Below are 18,299 nucleotides of genomic sequence, written 5' to 3' on the forward strand. Positions count from 1 at the left end.
AATCTGGCACTGCTGGCTAGCTAAGCAAGCCTCCCTGTAAATAGGGAGACCAGGCCCAGTAAGACCAGCCAAACAATTGCCTGTCTGAAAACAGGCCCTGAGTTGAAGGGCAGGATCCCAACAAAAAATTGCCAGATTAATCTCTTTTGAGTTCCTTGTTTCCTGTTGTTCTAGGACTTTGCTACCTTGAAAGGGGGGAATGGAAGGGTGTTATAGCCAGAAAGCTATAGTTCCACAGCACTGGATCCCTTCAGAAGCAGGGTTGCCAGATGGTTTAACAAAAAAATACTGAATACCTCCCCTCTGGGCAAAAAACAAAAACAACCCCCCCCCCAAACACAACACACTGGGAAAAAATTCTGTCAAAGAAAACAAAAAGGGGGAGACCAAAGGTGTTAAGCAAAAAAAAAAAAAAAAGGAGGGGGGGGGGAGCCAAAGTTGTTAAGCAAAAGTTGCACCACTCCCTCCAGTTTGGGACCACACACTAACCCCCAATGTACCCACCCCTCCCCCTGAACCAGGCCCCCCAGTCTCCCCATCCCAATGCACTCACCTCTGCCTCAGACTCAGGCCCCCCTAGTGCCGCCCCATCCCAGTGAACTCACCCCTGCCTCAGAGCCAGGCCCCGACCTAGCGTCCGCCCCATCCCAGTGCACTCCCCCTTCCCCCTGAGGCAGGCCAGAGCAGCATGCACTCCGCTCTCAGCCCAGCCCATCCCAGCCCAGCCCGGTGCCCCCCTAGCGTGGCACGTGCCCCCTCCTGCCCCCCTTTTGCTAGATTCCACCATGCTCCTCACTCCCCCGCCCCGTTAGATGCGGCAGGGGAAAATTGTCCCCACCAGGCTTCTGTCCCAGGGGAACGGGAAATACCGGACATTGCACATGTCTGGTATTTCCTGTTTTTTTTATTGGACGAAGCCTGCAAATACCGGACTGTCTGGGTGAAAACCGTACACCTTGCAACCCTAATCAGAAGCAGTGGCTCACTATCAGAGACCCCAAGCAGAGTGAGCAGTGCCATGTCAGTCACAAGTGGCATGAGAGAGAGCCAAGGGAAAAGACTATTAGACTCTAGAGAAAGAAAGAACAGAAGACAGATACGGGACAACCTACTTAACATTGGAAAGGAAAAAATGGACAGAAAATCAAAGCAAAGTGGAAGAAAAAGAGGGAGAGAAAAAAATAAAGAAATAGAAATAAAGTAAAAAGCAATAAGAGAACTTGTAGATTATTAAATTTTATTTATTGTGAAGAGTGTGACTATATTCAAAATAACATTTGTTTTTATTTTTCAGAATTTTGGTGGGGATAAAAGCTAAAGAATTCTTCATCAATGGCACAAACTCACCAACAGCCAGCATTAACAGGGTGAAAAAAACATACAGAAAATGCTGTGGTGACAGTATAGAAAATAAATAGGTAGCATGACATAGTAACATTTGTTTGCACTGTCTCCACAGTAACCAGCCACAATGACAAAAACAATCATTTCACTACCATAACTACAGTTTTAAAACAAAAGCCACTTGAGTGTACAGGCTTCTGTATGCGGACACCAGTAGTAATCTATAAGTAACAATTTATGCCACAATTAAAAAAAGGTACTTCAGGTAACAATCTTAACAATTTTTAAAACATTCAAGTACTCAGTCATGAATGGGACCATTTTTAATTTTTGCTTCAACATGTACTGGAATCTCTGAACCCTGTGTTTGGTGATTTGACTGGCATCCAGCAAATTCTATGAAACAAGAAAACCTCGTCGATAGCTTTGCATACCAGACCACTCTCAAGTTTTGATAGATTAACTCCATCACCTTCCCTTCGTTGATTTTGCTGGGCATTCACTGATGCAGCAATAAAGGACTCAAGGACATGAGTAGAATATTGATGAATATACCATGTGCATTATGAAGTGTTAAGCCTGAACATGTGTTTGACTGAAGTGCACCGATACTCTGTTAATGGGAACAATGGTTACAGTGGAAGTGTGGGGTAAAGAAAAATTAAGACATACTATTAAAGTATGGTTCATTTATTTACTATTTCTTTTATATTTTTAAAAATCCTTTTAAAGAGTCCCCTGACTATGTGGGCTCTTTCTGCCTCCCCTTATTTCCCAGAAGTTTAGCTAACCCTTTTATAGCAGTTTGTGGCTAAACAGCCACTTTTCTTCCACTATTTGATCTGAGGAAGTGGGTCTGGCCCACGAAAGCTCATCACCTAATAAACCATCTTGTTAGTCTTTAAAGTGCTACATAGTCCTGTTTTTTGTTCCTGCTACACCAGACTAACACGGCTACATTTCTATCTCTATTCTACTTTCAGTTTAGTTTCTGTTACAACTAAGATTGGAGAATGAACAGTTCCCAGTTTAGTTTTTACAATAAAGAGTAAGTTAAAAGTGACTGCTGGAAGGGCAGAGAGAAGGTCATGTGCAACTGCTGGAGTTATACAATAAGGCAATTTAATAAAATTAAATCAAAGCTAACTGTGAAGAATAGAAGTGGTTTGTGCCCATGAAAGCTCATGATACCACCTACATGTTTTGATAGTCTTCAAGGTGCTGCTAGACTGTTGTTTTTGTGAAGTGCTGAATTGTGTTACCAGGAAAGTGAATTAAGAACTGACACAAGAGCTGTTCTAAATGTGTTAGGTAAAATTCAGACAGTTTTTACACACAATACAAGACAATCCCACAGTACTTTTCTAGCTTGCCCAGGAGCCTTTTTCAACCCAACCTGTGATTTTATCTAGTATTTTATTTACCAAACTCTCTCAGTTGACTCATTCTTCTCCTTTTTAAATACAAAATGATACCAAGAAATGTCAGGAGAGTTGAACCCCTCATGTTTTCCTCTCAGCTTCAGTTAGATATCATCCTATTGACTCTTTTAGGCTAAATTAAAATCAATCATATATATAAGAGAAGTAAGTCTATCAGTGTTTTCAACCCTAACACAAACCACACTTTTAACTAGTTTTAACTGTTTACAATAGTGTATCTTGTTCAATCAGGCCAGAACTTTCCCCTCCCTTCCTTTCCATAGCAGCACCCTCCACCCAGCACATAACATAGCATCTAAATGTAGTAATGTGTGGCTAAAATTCAGAGGGATAAAATGCAATTCAGATGATTTCTCATTCTCATGCAGCTTGTAAGTTACAAAACTCAGAAATTCCAGATGTTCACCTGGCTTTACTAGACTGCCAATTTATACACCATAGGATAAATGCAAATTGAGGTATCAGCTGCTTTGTTTTACTGTCTTACAAGGACAAGCAGGTAAGCACTTGCCCTTCTCCATACCACCAAAACTGAGAAAAATAAAGAGACTTTAACAATCTAATTAATAAGTAAATAAAATGCAAGCCCTAAAAGCAGCAACAGGAAAGTACTGTGGTTGATGTCTGTAGGAAAATCAGAGAGAGAAAATTGTACATGCTTTCAAAAAGCAACAAGCCTGGTGCAAAATGGTTGATGTAATCTCTCTATTTACCCATGCAAAACACTGAACTACAGAGCTAATTTTCAGACTCTCTGAAGCAGTTGGGTAACTGTTCTGACTGTTGGCATGGTCTGGAGTATCAGAATATTCTGAACATTAATTGTCTGCCACAGACCCTTGCCACAGGCCCTTGAAAGGCCTAATGGTCTAAGTAGTGGTGGTCAGAGGATAAGAACAGCACCAAAGGACAAAGGTGTAGTCAGGAACCAGGAATCAAAGCCAAGGGTAATAACCAGGGCTAGAAGTCTGAGAGCAAGCAAAGAAGTAGGTCAGTTGTTATGGCTGGCAGGGGAATCCACCTTGTCACATATACACTTCCTGGAACTCCTGCTGGGCTTAAATAGCGTGCCCAAATAGAGGACCAATCAGGAGCCATGAAAGAAGTTGTCAATACAGTCACCTGAGGTAGTACTTACCGTGATCTTTATCTTGGCAGGAATTATGTGACAGTGAACACAGATGCAACACAACTGCTGGGTTGCAACAAAGAGGTAATAGTCATTAAGCAACGTATAATCCTGGGTTCTAGTCCCTGCTTAACTTCACAACTATAGGCTTTGGTAAATCACTTAACAGCTTCAGCTCATTTAGCTTCTGGTGAAAGAGTGTGATGCCACCTACCTACCCATAGGAGTTCTGTGAATATTAGTTCATTTTTGGAAATGAACTCTGATCACATAAAACTTACATAAATATTCACTAACATTAAATAACATACAATTACTGTACATAATTCCATTAGGGAAAAAATTAAAATAAGACTGTGTGTGTTCCTAAACTGGATCCATAAATTGTGATGAACCAAAATCCCCTTCCCTCCATATTTCCATAATCATACACCTTATAAATAATTTATCTATACCTGATGTTGTCTTTGCAGTCTCATCTGTGCAAACTGAGACATCATGAGTTGACGATCCAGTAATTCCATTCTCTGCTGTCTCTGGATGTCCACTGTTGCTCCCATTCCTACTCGAATCTCATTGGATGGTTCTGCAGATGAGAATATTGGTTCAAGAGTCCAAGAAAATATCTTTGCCAGCCAACTGGGAACACAAAGCACCTGATGAACTTTTAACACACTACTGTGGTAGCACATCCCAGAAATCTGAAAAAAAAGCAAAACAAAAAATATATATATATTTTACAACACAAAACCTTAACTGGCTGACAGAGATAGGTTGTTCTTTCATTTTCAAGACAAATGTAATCTAGCCAGAGTCATTAGTGGAGAATCCATGACTTACAATATGGTATTTCTTCATCCTCCACTTCCATTACAAACACCAACTTTTTGAAACTCCACAGATTGCATTACTTGCGAATGAAGTATATTTCCTGTTTCCTTTTGTAGGAATAAAGCCAAATACCGGCATAGTGACTTAACAATAGGCAAAATTCAAATAGTTAAAGCTTTCGATCTCTGGTAAAGCAAATTATCCTGGCTGGCTTTAAAACAGATATGGGGAAAAAGTACCACGATACCACAGTACTGTGAAGATTTTGGGCACCTGCTTTAAAATTCACCCAATGGTATCCCATGGCTCATGCTTCACATTAAATCTCTAGAGCTGGGGGATATGAGCCAATCTACTTCTCCCCTGACCCGCAGCTGACAAATGGGTATTAAAGCCTCTAAAAGGGGAAAGGAAAGGGGAAATACCTGGTGTCCCCAAAGTTTCTCTCCTTCCCTTCTTGCCAGTCCCCTTTTGTCACTGGTTCCATCAACTCCTTCCACCCATTGAGACTGGTGGGTGGCATTTCTGCTTAACTCCCTGCCCACACCCCAAGCAGAGAAAAACAGATCTAGTTAATTTTACTTCTTTCAAGTTTCGATAGTGGGGGATTTCATAGGGTCACATGACTAAACTGTTACCAGTTTCAGATAACACAGACTGCTATGTTAAAATAATTAAATCTAGCAAGTTTTCCCAACACAAAAATTAAAAAGGTTTATCAAAACCCTATTTTTTAAACGGTAGCACTGGATAGTTTGTGTGTCTAATCAGAAACTTCCTCTTTTTACGAGATTCTTTCTGAATACCTTATTAATGGACCAACTCCCTACCCCACTTTCAACAAGTGCACAGCCTATGTCCATATTTACCTCCTCCCTAGAATTTTGCTTTATTGCTATCCCAAAGCAACATGAATCTCAGCTTATGTTTCATTTACAAAAATGGGGGAGGGGGTTAGGGTTTTTTCTCCAAGATTACCTTTGACCTAGCTCATTACATCCCACTTGACACTAACTGGACTCACCTGCAGCATAAGTCATCAACAGGTGCTACCTTGAATTCTATTACAAGGTTACAGCTCAAATGACTTAATAGAAGAGAACTCATTCCTTCACAGGGGTCTAAAGTCTGCATGACACAAGAATCTCTGAATGTCAACTAGAGGGCTCTGGTGTACAGAGATCCCTGGATTCACCAAAAGAATGTCATGTCTGTAATAAAAGTCATTGGTGGTCATAATCATTGTGAGATGTAAGCACAGAGAATATGTGAGAAATTATGAACATATACTAAAGATTATGTTCTCTAGGTTGCAGTTTAAAACAGGTCACTCAAAAGTAGAACGTGATGGAATACACTTGCCTCTAGGGTTTGGTGGCGGGGACCATTGTGCCCATTGTGCTCTACAAAAGGTGTCTGCTAGCTTTCTAAGACAAGGGCTCAGGAAGAAAATTTGGAGACCTCAGAAAAAAACCTAACAGGAAGAAGTAAACAGTGAGTAAAGGGAAATCTTATCTTGAGGTTAACATCGCAGGTTTGCTCTTCGTTAAGTTTGGGCTTTAGAATATGCATTGTGGTATGTTATTTTACATATAAGCTTTTGTTCCCATCTCCTATTGTGATTTTTATTTGAATCTCTATTTTAAAAAAAATATATTTTCTTTTGTTTTAAATCTGACTCAAGTTCTGTGAGTATGACTCATACAGTGGTTTAAGGTAAACCTTATAAACTGTGGTGCAGTGTTCCTTTGGGAACACAAGATTTGGGACCTGGTCCCTTCAAAGTGTTCCCCTGTGGTATCTAGCATCTGTTTATTGGATACCCACTGAAATCCCATATCCTGTGTTCCCAAACTTAACTAAAAAACTATCCTTCGGTCTAAAGATGTTTATTTCACCCAAACTTCTCTATAGTGTTTTCCACCAAGCTTGATAGAGATAATTTTTATTAAAGCAAACTCACTGTGCATTTACTTCCTATCTGAATACTATCTGGGTGTCTTTGTTCCTCTAAATATACCAGAGCAAACCTGTGATGTTAACCTCAAGATAAGGTTTCCCTTTACCAACTGTTTACTTCTTCCTGTAGGGTTTTTTCTGAAGTCTCCAAATTTTCTTCCTTGGCTGTATCTGTTGTCAAGCTGCAAGGCAAAGACAGAGCTGAAGGAGCCCAGAGGACACTGTCTAAGTAGTTGTCAAGCTGACTGTGTTAAGGAGTTGACTTCCTCAGTCTGCAGTAGGGATGTAACTGTGTAACCATTGAAATGGTTAACCAATAAGCATGAGCTTATCAGTTATCGTAACAGTTACAGGCTGGTTTCTGGCCCCGCTCCTGGGGAGCTAGCTGCCTCCCCACGCTTCTGGCTCTGAATGAGATTCCTCAGCATGAGGAAGTAGCTGGCTCCCTGGGAGCAGTGCCAGGAGCCAAGAGTGGGAGAAGACTTAAAAAAGCAGCAGAATTGGGCTGCCACCCTGAGCTGCTGCCTCTGTATCAGGCAGCTGGCTCCCTGGGAAGGGCACAGCAGGTAGGAGCTTAAAAGCCAGCTCCCAGCATACACGGCTCCTAGGGAGCCAGCTGCCGCTCTGTGCTGCAGGCTCTGCAGTATAAAGCTTCTACTGCAGAACCTGCAGCACAGCCTGCTCCATAGGAGTGGGGCCAGCAGCTGGGAGCCAACTCTCAGTGCACACTGGCTGCCAGCCCCACTCCCCGGGAGTCAGCTCTGCTGGGGCTCTGCAGTAGAAGCATTATACTACAGAGCCCACAGCGCGTAACCATGTAACTACTAAGATTTTTAACTGTTATATGGTTACCTAATTAACCACTTTTTAACAACTCTTGCCTGCAGGCATATGATAATAGGATGACTCAGAGGCCTTGGCATTCACACAGTCATCACAGTCATTTCAGCATTTGTGACATCATATTATTCAAACTGGACAGTCTCTACAACAAAGGATTAATGGACACAAAACAGATATTCTAAATGATAATACATAGAAACCAGTTGGGGAACATTTTAACTTGCTGGGGCACTCATTAATGGATTTTTATGGAATGGGCTATTCTGTTACAAAACAATTTCAGTAATCAACTAGAGAAAGAAGCTGCAGAGCTAGCCTTCATATGCAAATTTTATAGTCTCTCGCTCAGCTTGAACAAAGATATAAACTGGATGGGCCATTATATTCAATGACATCAAAGGCTATGTATCAGCTACTTACAGCCTACTATATTAGCCTCATATAGCACAGATACTTTAATTGACAGGGTTTTCCCCCCCTTTCTTTCTCCTCCTACTCTCCCCTCTTTTCTGCTCTATATTTCAAAATTTGGGCCCCATGCTCCATATTTATCATCCAAAGAAGTGGGTTGTGCCCATGAAATCTCATGATACTATTTAAATATTTGGTTAGTCTCTAAAGTGCTACAGGACCATTGTTTTTTTTAAGTATTTGTGACATGCCTTTATGATCTGTTATGCCACCAGAATATACTTAGATAGCATTGTGTGAAATAGATGATAGTGATGACAGAAGAGAACTATAAAAATGATTATCAGAACAAGGATGCAAAAGGGATTATAACCACTCCACATTCATTCAACATTTATTTGCTAGAATACAGCTAACCTCCATATGGTATGTAGAACTTACTGCTGCAAGTAAAGGAAAGTACATGTGAATCAACCTTATTGTATTTTTCTGATTATATCATTGTCTGTTGTTCATCCATTGAGAATAAGGATGTACTAGAGAAAAAAACATAGATGGTGGAGAAGAGGGAGTGTGTTCTTCTTGGAAGGGACGGAAATCATTAAATGTACTTCCCTGTAATCCAAGAAAGGTTTTGACTGGCTTCCTAAACTAGACTAAGGTTGGACATAGGAATGGAAGGTTCTTTATTCCCTCACAACTAAATCTCACATCTCTACTAAAAACCTATTATAAGGGCAATTAATCTATACCAGAAACTTGCCAATGTCAGTCAGAAACTAGTCTATGGCTATAAACAACGACATAAGTACCCTTTACTTATAGTAAATAGTAAATTTTCCTTTACTATCCAGAGCAACTAGTAGAAACTCTATTGAGCACTCATCTGTCCATTTAAAAAAAAAAAACGCATTGTTTTCAAAACAAACTATAACTGAAATGAGCTCAGTGGTTAATATGTATGATGTTACCATCAGCAACAAGAAAAAAAACCCAACAAAGCAAGTGATGACAGTAAAGGAAAATCTATATCAAAATGAGGCTTGATAAATCCTGCAGAATGACTAATGGTATTTCAAACACAAACAGAATAATCTCCATGCCGATTTCAAATACAAATTATAGCTCTGAGTCACTAATACCTATCCTGACAAAATTTCATATAATTTTATTTAATTTTTATACTATATGATTGTTAACATAACTTAAGGTCTATACTAAAATACAGAACAGAAAGCACCGAGTGAGAGAAAAGACTAGTAGGTGAGAGAGCTAGTGGAAAAGGGATTGTATATACTACTTTGTGTCCAAACTATGTCCAAAAACAACAGATGGTTTTTATCCTGGGAATTCCCATTTCCTTACCTTCTCCCCAATTTGCAGATGAGGAACTAAAGCATAGAGATGCTAAGTAACTTGCACAAAGTTATACAGAAAATTCATGGAGAAGCAGGGAATTGAACCTATCACCATGTCCTTGACCAGTGGTCCAACCACTGTATAATCCTTCCTCCTATGTCCAGAATAGGTTTCCTAGCAACTATAAAATTTAAGGAAGAGGTCTCTCCAGCACAGTGAGCCTGCACAGTTGATCTGCAGAACACTAACACTTTTCAAAAAATATAACACATGGAAGAATGTATTCAACTGTGAAAAATACTCATAAAAATAGACTATTTTAATTCATCCAACCACTTCCATATTTGTAGATTTTTTTTTTTTAGTTTCACTTCAGATCCTTTCTGATTTACTACTACATTTATTAACCTATTAGCTGGAAGTATACGCACCTTTTAATACATTACTCACTTAATTCTAAAAATATTTTCATGAAGTCTAATCTTTTGAAGAAGAGATTATTTGCATAATTTCCAACAAAACCATTAAAAGTGCAATTACGTGCAGTGAAAATATCTTGTGATACAACTTGGTTTAATGTCATGCACATATTTAATGTCACATTATTTCCAAAGAACTTCCTCTTCAGTTCGTTCACATGCAGAGCTTGATTTGTATCACCTTAAAAACAAGACTGAAAAAGTATAGGTAAAGAAATTGAGTTACTTTTCTTTTTGTAAAAAAAGATTTATATCGGTGCTGATCTTTTGAGAATCTCTAATGTTTAAGGTCTATTAATTTGCCAGTAAATGATGTTAATTAAAGATCATTCACTCATCAAATTATATGTATCTGACCTTAAACAATACATGTCTCATTGTTGAAAGGCTGCTGCTCATATGGCAACAAGGATTCAGAAGTTTAAAAATTAAAACAAAACAAAACAAAATCACTGTCCAGGGTCTTTGCTGTCAATTGCTAAAATAAAACAAAAAAACAGTATGAACAATAAAACATTTTGGATTTTGAGCTGCCCAAGTGTGATTGACTTACTTTTTGATAGCTTGAACATAATAACTTATAATGTTTTCAAAGACAATCTTAGGGCCTGCTCCTACAGTGTTCTGAAAAGAGGACACTTTCTGTGCTACAAAATATTTACAATATTGCTCTGAAAGGATCTTTTTATAGTTTAACTTTATATTTTTCTGCTAGTCCTTAAAATAAATTGTTTCTAAATCCTTCTCCCTACCCCACACAAAGTCAGCTACTTCCTAATGGACCCCCCCCACAAAACATTAGACTTTTAAGAAAAAGGAAGTATCTGTGGTTTATTTTACATTTGGTAAATGAAACATAGACGTGCTAAGATGACACTCTACGTGACAGACACATATCTGTATTATTTTACTAAGTGAAATGTTTGCAATTTAACTAGCTTTATCTGAAATCCATTAAAAAGAAAAACTAAAGGAAATAAGCAATGGATAGACCAGTGCGGGAAGTTGTGCTCACAGAGTATTTTTCTGTTGTAGGGTCTTGTGTTCACATATATTCAGATTTCAAGGCCAGAAGGAAACATTTAATTACATACACATAACACAGGTCGTAGAATTACAATGGTAACTTGTGTGAAGTTAAAGCATATCTTTCAAAAAGACATTCAGTCTCGATTAGAAGACTGCCAATCTGCCTGGTTCAAGTGATTTTAACAATCAGTTTTTAAAATGGGTGTCTTATTTCTAATTTGAATTTATCTGGCTTTAACCTCCAGGCATTAGTTCTGGTTATGCCTTTGTTCAAGAAAGAGCTTTTTAGGACTGAAAGGCTCCTGGCTAAGCCAGAGCTTGGCCACTACAGCCTGGCTAAAAAGGGCAACTGAAGCCAGCTAAGCAAGTTTGTTGCGTAAGGGGCTAATGGGAAACAGCTGTACGTCTTATTAGCCAGAAGGCTAGATAAGGCTGCCAAGCGGCAGCTGTGGGAGAAGTAGGAGAGGAGTCAGACAGTGGCTGAGTGTGTTTCCCTGCCAGCTAAGATGCTGCTGAGCTTGCTGCAGAAACAAAGCTTGGTAAATAGATAGGGGTGGGAAATTGGCATGGACAATAAAAGGCATGGGTGATCGTACAATAAAAGGTCTCTGGTTGATTTGTGGCTAAAGAAGGGGTCCCAGGACAAGGAGCCTGGGTGAGGATTTTGCCACAGGACCTCAATTTTTCCCCATGAAGAGGCCTACCTAATTTGCAGTCTATTTTGATCAATTTCATGGTTATGGGATTTTAAAAACAGTACATTTCATGATTTCAGCTATTTAAGTCTAAAATTTCACCATGTTGTAACTGTAGGGGTCCTGACCCCAAAGCAGTTGTGAATGGGGTCACAAGATTATTGTAGGTGGGGCTATTATGATACTGCTACACTTACTTCTGTGCTCCTGGTGGTGATGGGGTTGCCTTCACACGTGGGCAGCTGGAGAGCGGGGGCTGCTGGCCAGCTTTCCTTTTTATACAACCCTTAATTTTTTATCAAATGAATCATAGATCAGCTTTTTCATTATTTTGCCTGGAATTCATGTCAACATAACTGACCTATAGTTATACCTTGATTATCTGTTTACATCAGCACGTTAGTCCTTTTCAAATCTTCTGGAATTTTTCTGGTATTCCAAGATTTACTAAAAATTAATATCTGCAGACCCAAGGTCCACACAGTCAATTCTTCTAGTACCTTGGGGTCAAGTTATTTTGGGCCTTGTGATTTAAAACGTGGAACGTCATCCCTAGTCTAATGGAAAGGGAAGTATTTCTTTATCTACACATAGTAGGAGTACAACATCCTGCAACCTCCCAAATACAGAACAGAAATATTTACTGAATTCAGAAATATTTACTGAATTTATCTCCTTTTCTAAATTATTATTATTATTAATAATTTTACTATTTCCTTCTAATAACAGGCTTTTATCATAGCTAGGATTTTTTTTATTCCTAATACAAACCTCTTCCTTTCACCCCACCCTTAATGCTGCCACTAACGTCACAGACGTGTACATTTGTTCTCTTCTGCAAACCATTTTTTTTTTTTACTCCATTAATGTAAGTCCTTTAGTGTCTGGTGAGGTCACTACTGAAAGAGCTGATGCACTCCCTGAACTGAATGTACAATTTTGAGACCAAAATTGGTAGTTCAGTTTGGATTTCTTCTATGACAGTACAGAGCCCTAGTCACATACCACTTGGCCAAGCCTCTCTTACATAAAACCTTGTTCTCTATTTAACACAGGTTTTTCTAAAAGCACAGTTATGTGGGCTCCTGATCGTTGTTTTGATTTAATTACAACAGACATATGATGACTAGAAAGTGTTTCTTTGGGAGGTGAAACTGTGCCTATGTCATAGGCTTTGTTTGCTCTTTTACCCTTGACTTTCAGTACTGACTTCCCACTCTAATACTCTGGCTCTCTTTATTGACTTTCCTCTCTCAAGTTGATAGATATCTTTCACGTATAAAATATTTATAAAACCAAAAAACTCAAGATGCTAGTACTGTAACAAAGCATATGTGGGGGTTTTTTTTAGGGTTGTGATGCCTTTCCTTCCCTATACCTGACTCCCTCAACTTTTTCCATGACTTACTGTTCTATACATTTCTTTCCTATGTACTTCCTATTTTTGTTATTCCACTTCCCCCAATACTCCCCTCATTTATTTTTTCATTTCCCTGACGTTGAGTTGCTTCCTCCTCCCATACCCAATTATTTAATGCATTGTTTTCACCCATTCCTTCCACTCCTCTGTTTGTGTTCAATATGCTAAATGACAAGTTCATTGCTCTAAACCTCTATTAGGCAATACCTCTAGGGCATACATCACTCTTTACTGTTTAATAATAAATATTTCAATTATGAAAAATATATAAGCATGCATATAACTTTAAACAAGTGACAGTAAATCACTTGGATTTCAGTAGAACACACATGCTTAAAGTACAGCCAACCTCAGGCATTCAAAAATCATGACAACCTAAACATCGCTATTTTTAAAAAGAATAAATTTGGGGTTCTTTTCTGGTTTCTGAGGATATCAGATACAAAGGGCTTCACATTTTCAAGCTTTTGTCTACAATCATAACTAAAATAATAGTTTCAGATGTGCTGAAGGCACAATATTGACAGTAGGGTCAAGTCACCAAGTATCACTAAAATGTGTTTGAACCTCACTTGGAAAATTATTCTTCTGCTAATGGAAAGCATAAATAAGGGTATGTCTACACTACCCCCCCTAGTTTGAACTAGGGGGGTAGTGTAGTCATTCGGAGTTGCAAATGAAGCCCGGGATTTGAATTTCCCAGGCTTCATTTGCATGATGCCGGCCGGCGCCATTTTTAAATGCCGGCTAGTTCGGACCCCGTGCCGCGTGGCTACACGCGGCATGGACTAGCTAGTTCGGATTAGGCTTCCTAGGTGTACAGCTAGTTCGGAATAGGAAGCCTAATCCGAACTAGCTAGTCTGTGCCGCATGTAGCCGCGCGGCACGGGGTCCGAGCCAGCATTTAAAAATGGCGCCGGCCGGCATCATGCAAATGAAGCCTGGGAAATTCAAATCCCGGGCTTCATTTGCAACTCCGAATGACTACACTACCCCCCTAGTTCGAACTAGGGGGGTAGTGTAGACATACCCTAAGCAAGTATTCTTCAATTTTAATAAAACAAGTGTGTGGGAATTCCCAGTATCTTCTTCCTTTCCAGGCTAAAAAGACTTGGTTGTCTTATGTATTGTGATAGATCCAGGGCAGCTAGCTACAATAGTTTGGTGGAAGGCAGACATGTTGGGATCTGGATGAATGCTTTTCTGTTTTCTGAATAAAATTCCAGAGACTGAAGTCACATAGTCCAGGCAGGCAGGCACCTTGGGCTAATTAAGAGCTTGCCTGAAGCAGCAGGCTAATCAGGCACCTATAATTAATTAAGGTCTTCTGAGTTATTTTAAAAGGTTTCCCCTAGGTAAGGGAGGGGGAAGGAGAAAAGTGATGGAATGAGAGGAGGAAATGTGTTGCTGAGAAAAGAAAGATTCACTCAGGTATCAGGGAGAAGTTACTAGGGGAGCACTTGTGGGACATGGCCCAGTGAAAAGGCTGCTGTATTGGGGCCATAGGAAAAATTGTCTGTTACCATTATTTAGGATCCCTGGGCCAGAACCTGGAGTAGTGGACAGGCTTGGGTTCCCCCCTCAATCTTCCGCACACCAATAAAAAGTCTGATCCTGGAAAAAGGGGACCCAGGATCATAGAGAAGTCTCCCTCCAATCCTTTGACTTTGCCAATGATGAGAATAGCTCAGTAAGTTGTGACTCTGATCTCTAGAGAAAGATAAGAGACAGCTTGGAGGGTCACACAGCAAGCCTCTGAGTCATATAATAATAATCTAGAAGCATAGGACCCACGGGGCATGGCTGGAGCTTTGTCACAGTATGTACTGTTCGAAGTGTAATTTGAAGCCATGACAAATGTTCAGTCTAAGTCTTATTATACACCTACCAACCTATGCCAGCAAAACTATATCGCTCAGACGTATGGATTCCCCCATCCTCTCCCAAAGAGATGTAGCTATACTGAATCTCACCCCACGTTCGCGCCTTGGAGAACGTTATATCTTCCTGCAGCACTATACAACAGAAAAACCCTTACTGAGGTTTGTGTTTCCAGCTCCCCAGCAAGGGAAACTGCATTGTCACAACCCATTCGTGCTTTATGAAAATTGGCTTATGAATATGCATTATTAAAAGACCCTTTAGGCAAAATGCGTCATGTAACGTATCATTTTTAAACTTACAACCTGCTGAATGTGTATATTCTATTTTTGTGCATGCATCATTCTTCTCTGTGAAGTTACAAATATGAAGTGTGGATCTATTTATAATTCTCCATGTGCTAATGAAGGCCATTACTGAAACCTGGGAAACTAAATGGCTCACTGCTCAAGGTAACAATCTGTGACTGGTTTTGTTTTTCCTGTAAGCCTGTATTGTGGTTGGTCATGCCAGGACATGTTTCCGGCCACCTGATGCTCGAACCCATTTTGGATGTCGTATGTTTCCACTCAAGGTGAGAGAAACATGAACTGAGCACAAAGAATCCCTGATTCGGGGGGAAAAAAGGTGGAAAATCAACAATAATAGGGATGGCCAGAGATTAGGAGACCAGCAGCGTCAGTTTCACCAGCGGTTGAATCGAGACGCTTGGGGCAGAGCAACTGGAGTGCTGCCAGGTTGGTCCCGCAACGCCGCTCCTTGGTACTAGGGGACCAACCCGGCAGCACCCCAGCTACTCTGCCCCAGGCATCCCCAAGTCAGCTGCTGCTGAAACTGATCAGCGGCTGATTCCAGCACTCCAGCTGCTCTGCCCCAGGCGTCCCCAAGAGCAGCTGGGGTGCTGCCGGGTTGGTCCTGCAGCTCCGAGGGGCAGCGCTATGGGACCAACCCCACAGCACGCCAGCTGCTCTGCTCCCGGCTTCCCCGATTCAGCTGCTGGTCAGTTTCAGCAGCGGCTGAATGGGGGAAGCCTGTCTGGCTGCCCCAGCACTTCCGGGTTCCTGATGGTGTCAGACGCTCAGGAGTGCCGGAGCATTGGATGCCGGACCAATGGAGTTTTAATGGAGTTTTACTGTATTTTTTCAAAACACAGCACAATATACAAGTACACTAGAACTATAAAGTTGTATAAGAACATTTGATTTAAAAATTATAAAGAGCAGACACAGATTTCAGAGCAGTTTGCTTTTTAAGTCTAAATGGTATCTACAAAACATGTCACATTTCAAGGAAGTTCAGTACTTTTAACATGAAGAATGTTTAAATCTAAATGCTTCAGAGTCTGAGACAATGCGCAAATTGGTGAGGGCCTAGAAGACACAGACTATCCCACAGTTTGAGAGGCTGTACACTACTTATTTAGCAAGTAAATTGCTACAAAACCAATACGTTGCACTAAGTATAAAAGACAGTCATTTCAACATTTACAGCACAAAAAGGGAAGAGGTTCTGACACACTCTGTTTTCTACAAAATACAGCCCTTTGCAACACAGATAACAGAAACCTTGATACAAGAAGTTGTGTGATGATAATATCTGCCACATACACATGGAATTCATTGTTGCGTGTGGAAACACTCACTTGCTGGTACCAACCTGAGTTTACCTCTTGATGCAGTTATGCTGTAGCTAATATTGAGTGAGCCTTGACATGCTCCTCATATTTCAATTCTGCAAGAGTATAACAATGAGACATATAAAATGACAGCCAATCAGAAATGTACTGGTTTGGGGGAAAAAGCTGATTTGTGCATGTTTAATGCATCTTATAACTAGAAAGGCCATTATATGGAGCTGTGCTTATTTATGGGGAAAAAATAACACACACACAAAGAAACCTTTGTTTCCAGGCTTAACTATGTGCTGATCGGAGAAACCTGTGGAGAGGACTATTGGTTGAAAGTAAATGTAATAAAGGCACAAGTCCATTTTATAAAGTTAAAAGTTGGTGCATCATTTATCACCCATATAGCTTGCAGCTGCCCATTTTGAAGATATAAACTGCTCCCAGAAATACATCTATACATAATAAAACAGCTTGAGCTTGCACAAATCAGGAACAGTATTCCCTCTAATTTCTTCCACTGCTGAACGGAATGAATTTTCTTATGTGCACCAATGTAGACGTGATATGCAACACATCACTTTCATATTGTGCACATAACAAAATTCATGTGCTGGGACCAAGGGGTTCTGAGTATGAGAGGGAAGTTTAGGCCTGGGACAGAGGATTGGAGGGCAACAGTGTGTGTTAGAATTGAAAGTTTTATTCTTTTTATATTTGTATTTTAGGATTAATAATATAGCAATGTAAGGTAACATATTATCACATTTAATATTTTATTAAACTAAGCTCTTTAGTAAGATATAGATAGATAGATAGATAGATAGATAGATAGATAGATAGATAGATAGATAGATAGATAGATAGATAGATAGATAGATAGATAGATGTTAAAGTTTAGTAAGTAAAGAGACAGGATCTCATATTGTGTCTATGTCAATGAGATTAGAGGAGTATTGAAGGCCTGAGCATTCAGTGTGAATTGTTTTAATTACATAAGGCACTTTACAATGCTGTTTGCTTTTGTTCAATACAAAACTTTGCTGTTTATATCTCTGTGAAAGAAAGTTTGTATGAATGAGATATGGTGTGAAGGTCATCGTTAGAGCCAGATGGTCAAGAGAGAAGGGGGAGAATGCGAGGTGAAGACAAACTGTAAAAGACAGATTGCGAAGAGACATATCGGCGTCAGAGAAACCATCAGTGCATACCCACGATCAAGAACTAATCAGGTTGGCAGATTGATGACTCTAAAGGTGAGTCGACCCTAAAAACCAACTGATTAACAATCCAGGACAGGATGAGCCTTTCGAGATGTTGTGGGAATGATTAACATCAAAAAGATAATATGCCGGACACAGACTGACACAGCAGAATCCATAGACTTCAACAGAGAAAAGGATTATAAAAGCAGGGTGCCTTACTACGGAACTTTGGGTTCATCTTGCCACCAACTCCAGATGAGCATTGGATTGCGACCGACAAAAAGGCCCTGCTCTTCCTCTGTGATTGAGCTGGCTGGTCACTAGATTGACACAGACTCTGGACTGGTAAACTATAACATGGTCTGTTGGGACTGTGTGGCTACGTCTAGATTGCATCCCTTTTTCGTAAAAGGGATGCAAATTAGACATAAAGCAATTGCTAATGAAGTGGGAATTTAAATCTCCCCCGCTTCATTAGCATAAAAATGGCTACCTTTTTTTTCGGCACAGAGCTTTGCCGGAAAAAAGCGCCAGTCTAGACACAGATCTTTCGGAAAATAAAGCCTTTTCCGAAAAATCCTTTATCCTTTATTTTAAGAGGTATAAGGGATCCTTCGGAAAAGGCTTTATTTTCCGAAAGATCCGCAT

General features: G+C 40.0%; 1 protein-coding gene across 1 annotated transcript in view; it reads right to left on the reverse strand.

The window, feature by feature from the left end:
* Positions 1–18,299, reverse strand: part of UBAC2 (UBA domain containing 2) — a 168,331-nt gene that overhangs the window by 33,465 nt on the left and 116,567 nt on the right. The window contains exon 7 of the mRNA XM_075918761.1: positions 4,371–4,616. Coding sequence (XP_075774876.1) covers positions 4,371–4,616 — 246 coding nt within the window. The remainder of the gene's footprint in view (positions 1–4,370; positions 4,617–18,299) is intronic.

Source organism: Pelodiscus sinensis, chromosome 1 (genome assembly GCF_049634645.1).
Source record: "Pelodiscus sinensis isolate JC-2024 chromosome 1, ASM4963464v1, whole genome shotgun sequence".
NCBI lineage: Eukaryota > Metazoa > Chordata > Testudines > Trionychidae > Pelodiscus > Pelodiscus sinensis.